Below are 9,944 nucleotides of genomic sequence, written 5' to 3'. Positions count from 1 at the left end.
TCAGCAAATCCTACCGGCGTGCGCCACCACAACCGGCAAAAAAAAGGTGGCTGGAGAGACAGCCGTGGGTGCTGGGAACCGAACTCTTTATATTTATGGTTGTGAGCCTAGCCTTTAACGGCTGAGCCATCTCTCCAGCCCCTTTTTTTATATTTATGGTTGTGAGCCTAGCCTTTAACGGCTGAGCCATCTCTCCAGCCCCCGACCACCACCCAAGAAAGTGGTCATGTTTTTTTGTCTGCGCTTATCAGTCCACACGTAGCACCTCAGACCATGCCCTCATGGGCTGGTACCCACAAGACTATTGGCTGAATGAATTTCCACAACCGTTGAAGAATGTTCAGATGCAATGTCACTCTTTTGTAATCATAAATGAAGTTATTCTCATACATGAATGAATACATTCATCTTATTATTGCCTCAGTTTCCTCAACTATTCACTATTAACTGAGATGTCTGACGTGTTCTCCACCCTGCCTCTGGCTCTGGTGTCTGGTGCTGTTGTTGCCTCTGGTCTCAGGGGACAGTGCCTCAGTTTGCCTCTGACAGCTATTGTGGTCAAAGGAGAGGTAGCTACACTGTGAGACACTCTGTTACATAAAGGGACATTTATGAGGCATTATCTGTGTTTGATTTTATTACTGTTTGGCTGAGTTCCCCGTGCTTACCTTTGTAGGTCAATTGTTTGGCATGGAAATACTGGGAAGTCTCAAGGTCCTCCTTGCCACCGTTCCTCTTGACTACGCTCCCGTAAGTGAACACTGAGCCCCTTTCTGACTCAGTCACCCACTGAGGGGGTTCCCGAAGTTTGCGATTCTTTCCCTCTGGGTTCTGTTAAGGAACCAGAGGCAGGGTGAAGAACGCGTCAGACCTGCGAGTCTGGGGTTACTTCTGGGCTCTGAGAAGACAATGCTCCACGGGGTCTCTAAGTTGGAGCATGATAGATAGGAGACTTGCTCTCAGACACAAGGCACATCCCTTGGAGTGCTCAAGCTTACAGGACACCCCTGGGGTGGTGTCTGGTGCTGTTGTTGCCTCTGGTCTCGGGTCAGTGCAGAGCAGACACCGCTTTCCTCCGTCCTCTGGTCTTTCTGTAGGTCCCGCTTCCTGGCTTCCATTTCCACCTCTCGCTGTGTGCATTTTCTGATCAGCCTGGGGAAGAGACACTTGGACACCTTGGTTTTAGATTCCCATAAAAGGAGCTTGGTCATCAAGAAAGTGCAACAGTGTCTGGTAAGAGAACATCCTGGGAGACACTTTCCCTGGTGTCCCGACCCTTTGATGTGTTTGTGGCAGTCTCAGGGAGCTGTGGAAGGGACTCGGTGGCATCTTGAGCCTGCAGTGATGGCTAGGAGTCTGACTTGTGAGTCTCAGAGTAGGCCCTGAAATTATCGTCTGGAGTAATCTTGGCCATTGGTACTGGAAACTTCCATCTCAGAGAGAGAATGATGGACATCTACAGTGGAGGACTGCTTTCTTTTTAAGCCTTGCCAGCAACTGGTTCTGTGGCTTTAGCCAACCTGCCTTTCCTTCCACCTCAGCATCCTCATGTGTAACGTGGGTACAAATGCACAGCATCCTGCAGTGCTTGCGGGCACAAAGGGGGCAACGCATTGCTGCGTGTCAGGGACCCAGGCGTAGTACTTGGGAACCAGGAAGTTTCGCTATCTGCACAGAGCACAAATGCTTGCTACCTACAGGTCCTGTGATGATGGAGTGGACTAAGGCCTGTAACACTTCCCACAGTCCCTTCCCACAGCCAACACATGCACATGCTATGTTTGCCATTTCGAGAAAGAGCACTGGAGGCTCAAGTGCTGCTTCCTAGGCCGTATCAAGATGCCTGTCTTATGTTGCTGATGCTGGAGCCCAGGGCCTCGTGCATTCTGGGCCAGTGTTCTACCACTAAGGGGTGTGTCCTGATCTTAGTTATCATATACGCAGTATCCCTAGAGCAGTAACAATGGTAACAGTCTCCATTTACTGAGGCCCTGCTGTGTGCTAAGCTGGGGCTTCCCAGGCACCGGAGGCCTGCTTCCCTGTGTGGGGGCATCAGGTTCAGTACCATCTTTGGTGGGCTGTGGCAAGGTAGGTGATTCTGATCCAGATAGATTAATGGGCTCTGAGGATGGGGAGTGTCCTGACTCCAGCCGGATCTCCCATCAGCTGTCCTTGTTGTTTCAGGACGGTGTCATTGCCGATGAGCACACTGTGGACATTGTGGGAAACCTCCTGTGCCATCTGCCAGCCGCCTTCATTGAGAGAGGGATCTCACCCAGAGCCTGGGCCACTGCTCTGCACGGCCTCAGGGGCTGCACAGCTCTCAGCTCTGAGCAGAGGGCTGCGGTGAAGTCCAGGCTTCTGGAGCAGTGGGGGTAAGAGGAGCCTGCTGTGCTGCGGGGGTGTGGCAGGATGGATGAGTGTGGTCTGGCTTGGTTGCTTCCACAGAGACCACCAGGCTAGGACAAGAAGTCTGCACTAGCTGGGCAGTATTGGCGTGAGCCTTTAATCTCAGCCCTTGGGAGGCAAAGGCAGGCAGATCTCTGTGAGTTTGAGGCCAGCCCGTCTTACAGAGAGAGTTTCAGGACAGATTCCAAAGCTACACAGAGAGACCCTGTCTTAGAACCAAAACCAAAACCCAAACCAGCTTGATGTGACATGTACCTTTAATTCCAGCACTAGAGAAATGGGGCTCACTGGCCATGCTACCGAGTTTATTTGTTGAGCTGTAGGCCAATGAGAGACCCTGTCTCACAAGGACAAGAGGTGGGCAGCTCCTGAGGACTAATGCCCAAGTTTGTCTTCTGGCCTTCACACCCATGTGCACATATATGCCCAGGCACACTCACACATGCACACATAATCACAAGATATGATACTTTACATGTAAGATATCGCGATCACGTTATGGAATTTCTTTCTGAATGCCGAAGATAGAACCCAGTACCTTGTTCAAGTTAGGCAAGTGCCCCATCACTAGGCTACACCCCAGTCCTTGTTATTTTGGGACAGACTTTTTCTACGTAGTTCCAGATGGCCTTGAGTTATGGAGTCCAGGCTATTCTTGAATTGTGATCTGCCTGTGTCTACCTCTTGAGTGCCAGGATTGTAGGTAAATACCACCCTACCTGGCAAGAGTAGTTTTTGGTTCATAGATAAATTGAGAGGAGGTAGAGACTCCTCTGCCTACCAACTCCTCAAGTATAGCTTCCGTATTACATTGTTCCCTACCAGAACTGTGTATTTATCCTAATCCAATCAAATTAGTATCATTGTTGACATCAGCACCCAAGGCCCAGAGTTTACACGAGGCCTCACTCTTGGTTCACATCCATTAGGTTTGGGCAAATGTGTGATGCCATATTCCTCATTATAATATCATGCTGAGCCAGGCAGTGGTGGCGCACGCCTTTAATCCCAGCACTCGGGTGGCAGAGGCAGGCAGATCTCTGAGTTCGAGTTCGAGGCCAGTCTGATATACAGAATGAGTTCCAGGACATCAAGGTCTACACAGAAAGACCCAACACACACACACACACACACACACACACACACACACACACACACACACACACACAATCACACTGAGGCTGGTGACTGGCTCAGTGGGGAAAGGCATCTGTAGTCAAGTCAGATGACCTGAATGAAACCCACATGGTGGAGGGAGATAATGGATTCCTATAAGCTGTCTTATGACCTCTGGTGGAGGGAGATAATGGATTCCTATAAGCTGTCTTATGATCTCACACATGTGCCATGGCCTTTGTTCCCCCAAATGTAAAAAGGATAAAATACCAAAAAAAAAAAGTTTAGTATTTTTCTTTTCTACTGGCCTCTTCTCTGCCCAGTCAGTTCTTCATCCCCCCATGTCTCTGCTCACCACTGATAGCTTTGTATTCTCTGATGGTCGTGTAGTGGAAGCGTTCAGTATTTAGCCTTTTCAAATAGACTTCTTTCACCTAATAATATTCATTCAAGTTTTCTTCCTGTCCTTTCTTGACTTGATAGTTCATTTCATTAGCCCCGAATAATACCCCACTGTCTGGCGGTATCTGAGGTGGTTTGTCCATTCACCAGCTGGAGGGCATCTTCATGCCTCCCAAGTTTTGGCCATTATAATTAAGGCTGCTATAAACATTTGTATGCAGATTTTTTTAGGGACATAAGTTTTCAGACCTCTTGTGTAAATGCAGAAGTATGCAGTGGCTGGGTCATAAGCGGAGGATGTGTTTGGTTTTCAAGAACCCATCAAAATGTCTTTCATGGAGGCTGCCCCATCTTGTGCTCTTACCGTCAGTGAGTGGGACGTTCTGTTTCTCTACGTTATTTTACGCTGTTGTTAAGATACTGATGATGGGCTGGGGAGGTGGCTCGTGGAGTAAAGTTGCTTTGTTGCTAAGACTGAAGATCTGAATTCAATTTCCTGGATAAATTGGTGGAAGGAGAGAATTGGTTCTCTCAGTTTGTCCTCTGACCTCCACAAGCCTACTATGACACAACCCCTCCATAAATAAATGAATGAAAGAAAAATTCAAAAAGATATTGATATTTGATGATGATAAAGATGAAGAAGCCTGGATCCAGGGAAATGTGACCTCCCTGCAGCCAAGAAGAACTCTCATTTCCTATGTAGAATTTCCTGTTGTGGACCAGACATTTCTGTAGGACCTTGATATTAATCAGTGCTGAGACGTCAGCTTATAAAAAAAAAAGATTTATTTTTATGTGTGTGCATGTGCTCATGTGCAAACATGTATGTTTGCATGTGCATGAGTGCAGGTGCCCATGGATTCCAGAAGAGGGCATTGGATCCCTTGGAGCTGGAGTTAGAGGTGATGGTGAACGGCCTGATGTGGGTGCTGGGACCCAAACTCTGGTCCTTCTCAAGTGCAGAAAGTGCTCTTCACGGCAGACCCATCTCTCTAGCACCATGTCTTTCTTTTGTTTTCAGTTTTGTTGTTGTCGTTGTTGTTGAGACAGAAGCTTGTTCTGCAGTCCACATTGGCCTGGAACTAACTCTCTGTGTAGCCCGGGCTGGCCTCAAGCTCATGTCTCCTGTCTCGGTTACTGAACACTGGGAACAAAGTTTGACAGTAGTCATTTCTCACAGGCGTCTTGCTGTTATCGACAGGGTAAGCAGTTTTAGTATTGGCATCTGTGGAATGGAGACAAACGTGAGTGAAGACCCTGGGACAGAGCCTGACACACGTGTGCCGAGTATGCAGCAGCTTCCTCCTAAAGGGACTGACTGGAGATGCTCGTGGCTCTTAAGACAGGCGTGGTTCCCACCTTCAGGAACTGACCATCCATCTAGTGGGGCAACACTTGTAAAACAGATTGGGAGCCAGAAAGAGCTTGTGGTAGTTCCAGTTAAAGTTCCAGGGACAATTCTGGTTGGTCAGTTTTGCCAAATGCCTACTTTTGTCTGTTTGTTGCTCAGGAAAGTGAGAAGACTGGACCGATAGCCTTTCTAGGTTTGAAGGATGATGGGATGCAAGGGCATCAGATACCCCCATGGCATGCCTTTTCACTCTTCTTCTTGTGTCTCTTCTTAGACCACCTCAGAATTGGGCAGTGGAGACGATGAAGGACCTGGCGCCTTTCTTAGCATTTTTCTCAGGAGATGAAGTGCGCACAATGGCCACAAAGGTATCACTGTGCAGCGTATGGAGAAGGCTGAGGGAATCTGAAAGGGAGAGAAAGTGTGGCTGGTTAAAACCTGTCAGGCTCTGTGGTTCTCCAAACTTCTACTGCGTCTCAGAGAGCTCAGATATTTCTGGCTTCATCACAAACTGGCCAAGACTCTAGGAAAGTAGCTGAGTTTTGAGCAAGATGAACCCCAGACCTTCCTCACACAGATGTAGTCAGGACAGCCAATGCCATACATCTAGCATCCTGCGATCTGTGAGCACCTTATACACTTGCCCATTCTAGGTCAGATACCCAGAGGGGCATGGTTGCATGAACATACGTACGTATCATAAAACAATGACTCTTTATGGTGTGGGCTTCAGATGCAATGTAAGAAAGCAGCGTGCAAAACTAGCATGAACCTGTCTTCCATCCTCTGTCCAGTCATAGAAAAACCATCTTTTTGGTGTCCAAACATATAACCAAAAGCACTAGATATACAAGTGTTATATGCAGATCTGATCTTTAAAAAAAAAATCACTTGCGAGGTTGTCAAAGCCTTCTATCAACATGGTAAAACCTCAGAAGCAACATGGAGTTATAAAAATCCCTGCGCCGCAAGTGATTATGGTGGTAGGATACGCAGCACATGAATAAATATTAGCTAAATTAATTTTGAGCATGTTCAAAGCAAGAACGGTTTAGCAGCGTACACAAGGATGGTCTACGCCAAATTCGGGATCATCGTTCGAGCAAGGTGGGAGTGTGAGGAATGCGCCTGTCAGTTATGTCTGTGATGTTTTATTTCTGAAGCTGCAGGCAGTGTGGGCATGTGGGTGCTTTGCTGGATCATTCTCTATGCTTTTAAAAATAAAACAAGATATACATACTTCTGGTTAAACAGATCCCAAATGTCCCAGAGGCTCTTGGATGAAAAGCAAGTCCCCCCCCCCCCATTAGAGCCGGTCTCTATCCCCAGATTTCTCTGCTTCCTTTCAGAAATCCCACCCATGTGTGCATACACATCCCTCTTAAAGCCAGATAATGAGAAATATGAAGCATTTGGCTATTCACTTTGCATTTAAAAAAAATCGTAACTACAAGGGCCATTGGCGAAGGGCACTTACTTGCTGCCAAGCCTGGAGACCTGAGCTGAACCCGGAGACCTACATGATAGAAAGAGAGAACTGACTGCCCAAAGTTGTCTTCTGCCCTCCACACATGCGCCATGGCAAGGCATCCCCCAAGTAAATAAGTAAATAAGTATGTGTTTAAAAAGTAAAAATGCATATACAAATACAAATATAATACAAATATTAATGCAGTTAGTTATGAGGGTTGGGGAAGCATAGGAGACATACCTCCTTGGGTGATCTCACTGAGCAAACATTGTAGAATAGAACACATCACACAAACTGATAGCAGCAAAAGGCATCATCTCTTGGGCCCACTGTTGCTATGTGGCCCCTTAACCAAAAATGTTATCCAGCAGGACTTGGCTATCCTTTCAAAAACAAAGAACGAGCAAACAAAGAAACAAAATCTTCCTCCATTCCTTCTTTTCTTCCTTTCTGTGTGTGTGTGTGTGTGTGTGTGTGTGTGTGTGTGTGTGTGTGTAGGTCAGAGAGTAGGGGAATCAATTCTTCTTCCGCCATATAGATCCCTGAGATGGAATTCAGTCCTCAGCTTTACTCAATGAACCATCTTGTTGGCCCCTTGGCTGTGCTTGTATGCAATGGCTTACCAATAGCATTACCACATACTTGTGGGAACGTTACTGTACCTGGAGTCCAATCTTGACGGAAGCGTGACTGATTTTGCAGTGTGTGAACGTTGCAGAACCTTAGGGCACATTTGAATGCACTGGAGGGATCTGGCTTGGTGGCTCAGGATTGCAATCCCAGCACTCTGGAGGTAGAGGCAGGATATCTCAAGTTTCAGATCAGCTTGAGCTGTATAGGGGGACCCTGTGATGGGGGAGCAGAGAGGGAGGGAGATAGAGGTAAATAGATAGAGCCTTGAAGAGTCTCTACAGTGGTCACTATGCTGGACTGTCTGACTCAGCATCTGTGGAGTTCAGGCCTGATTATCTGCATAATTCACAGGCATTTCTTCCATCTGTCCAGGGCTGAGAGCTGCTGGTGTGTCCTGTGACTATTCTGATAGGGGAGGTGCCTCAACAAGGCTCTTTCTCTTTGGTGGCTGAGCAACAGTGAGGCAGGGCCTTGTAAGAGAGCCTGATGCATTTTCTGGTCTCGTGGACAGGGCTCCCCATACTATCTCAAATCCCAACAAAGTGGTTTATTTCCACTAAGAGAAACAATACCTTCTCCAGGGTCACCAAAGCTCCCTGACTGTTAACCTTTAGTTAGAATTCACATAACCCTCCCCTGTCTATTTGTATTTTATGTGTATGAGTGTTTTCTCCGAGTGTAGGTATGTGCACCACTGGCAGGCCTTGTGCCTCAGGAGGTCAGAGGAGGGTGCTGGATCCCCTGGAACTGGAGTTTTTGCAGATAATTGTGAGTCATAATGTGGGTGCTGGGGATAGAACCTGGGTCTTCAACAAGAGCTGAAAGTCCTCTTAATCACTGGGCTTTCTTGTCAGCCCCCAATGTTGTTGCCCCCCCTTAAAAATAATAAATAGAAAGCTAAAAATTAAAATAGTAATGAAGCAAAGGTGTATGCAAACTTACGCCTTTTGTGGATATTATCAGATTATTATCAGATTGCTTGGTGGTGATACACCATCCAACAGTTTTGGACAATCTCACACGCACAGCCTTCCACATCCAGCTTAGCATTAATTATTATTATTTTATTTTTGGCAGTCTGATGGGTGGAAAGTGATTGATGCCTGTTATGCAGTGTTTATTGTGTTGCTGTGGAAGTCAAGTATCATTTGGTAGGATTCCCCATTAGAGATGATATTAGTTGGGTAAAGGATTAAATTTATACAATATGATATTGTAAAGAAAAAAAAACATTTTGAGGCATTAAGTAGTGTCACCGTTTAAACTCTGACTTAAATGCATCTCATGTGTTTTTTTCTTTTAACTACAGTTTCCTGACCTCCTACAACAAACAGCTTCCAAGATGGTTGGGATGTTGCCCCCCAAAGAATTCCTCTGGGCTGTCTTTGAGTCTGTTCGGAACAGCAGTAATGAGAGCCCCAGCTCTGACCTCACCTTTGGTGAGTGTTTAACCCGGCATCTATGGTGGCTTTGTTTCCTGTGACATAACAGCATCTCCTTTTCAGGCAGCTGTATGAAATACTTGTACAGCGGTAGAATGGCAAAACCCACAGGCCAAAGAATGACAGGCCTGTATCTGAAATCAGGGGCCGGGCATGAAGGTTTGACAAGTCAACATGGGACAAGCATTTCATTAGGTTTGGCTTATTTTTTTTAAAAAGATTTATTTATTTTTATTTTATATGTATGGGGAATTTTGCCTGCATGCATGCTTGTACAGTACCTTCAGTGAGCAGAAGAGGATGCTAGATCCCTTGGAACTGGGGTCACAAATGGTTGTAAGTTGCCATGTGGGTGCTGGGAATAGAACCCAGGTCCTCTGAAAGAGACAGTGCTCTTAACTGCTGAGCCATCTCCACAGCCTCAATTTGGCTTATCTTAAAGGATCGGCATAGCTTAGCAGCTAAATGGTACAGGTTGGTAGGGTTTAGGTTCTGAGTTGGTGACTTACTGGCCGTGTGACTTTCTCTAAGCTCTTCCGACTCTCGGTATGTCAGACAGTGTTTCTTTCTGTAGCTCAGTGGCTTGCAGCTCATTGTGTGGTCCAGGCAGCTTCAAATTCCTGTTCCTCCTGCATCAGCCTCCCTAGTGCTGGGATGGCAGGTGAGAGCCACCATGCCCAGCTGTGCATCAGGTTCCACCTTCTCAAGTTGGGTAATATGAATTTTATAAACTGCGGTGGGTCATTGTGAGGGAGAAAGAGTTTAATCCTTCCAGGCTCCAGAGGGTTTGGCAATGGTAGGAAATTATCAGAAATTTCTTCCTCTGCTTCCTGCTTTTGAGACCAGGCTGGGTTTGAATGTTTAATCCTCCTGCCTCAGCCTCCTGAGCACCAGGATTACCAGGAGTGTCATCATTTTTATAATCTGTACTGAGTACCTGTTAAATACAGACTTGTACCTGGCATGATAGCGATGGGGATAGTGCCACAATTTATGGTGCAGGTGACCCTGGCAGGTCCCATGGGTGGGAGACCCGGTGGATGGGAGACTGACTGACAGACATGTGGAGAGAGCTTGGGTATGGAGAGTTTATTTAGTGGGTATTGGGAGGGTAAGA

General features: G+C 46.7%; 1 protein-coding gene across 1 annotated transcript in view; it reads left to right on the top strand.

Annotated features, from left to right (window-relative positions):
* Otoa (otoancorin) overlaps window positions 1-9,944 on the top strand; it is an 82,144-nt gene that overhangs the window by 52,099 nt on the left and 20,101 nt on the right. Inside the window, exons 18-22 of the mRNA XM_005351171.2 lie at window positions 677-750; window positions 1,098-1,233; window positions 2,185-2,375; window positions 5,556-5,649; window positions 8,695-8,824. Coding sequence (XP_005351228.1) covers window positions 677-750; window positions 1,098-1,233; window positions 2,185-2,375; window positions 5,556-5,649; window positions 8,695-8,824 — 625 coding nt within the window. The remainder of the gene's footprint in view (window positions 1-676; window positions 751-1,097; window positions 1,234-2,184; window positions 2,376-5,555; window positions 5,650-8,694; window positions 8,825-9,944) is intronic.

This window comes from Microtus ochrogaster, chromosome 8 (assembly GCF_000317375.1).
Source record: "Microtus ochrogaster isolate Prairie Vole_2 chromosome 8, MicOch1.0, whole genome shotgun sequence".
Lineage (NCBI taxonomy): Eukaryota > Metazoa > Chordata > Mammalia > Rodentia > Cricetidae > Microtus > Microtus ochrogaster.
The sequence above is the reverse complement of the archived record's forward strand: the minus strand, read 5'-3'. Positions and strand labels throughout refer to the sequence as shown.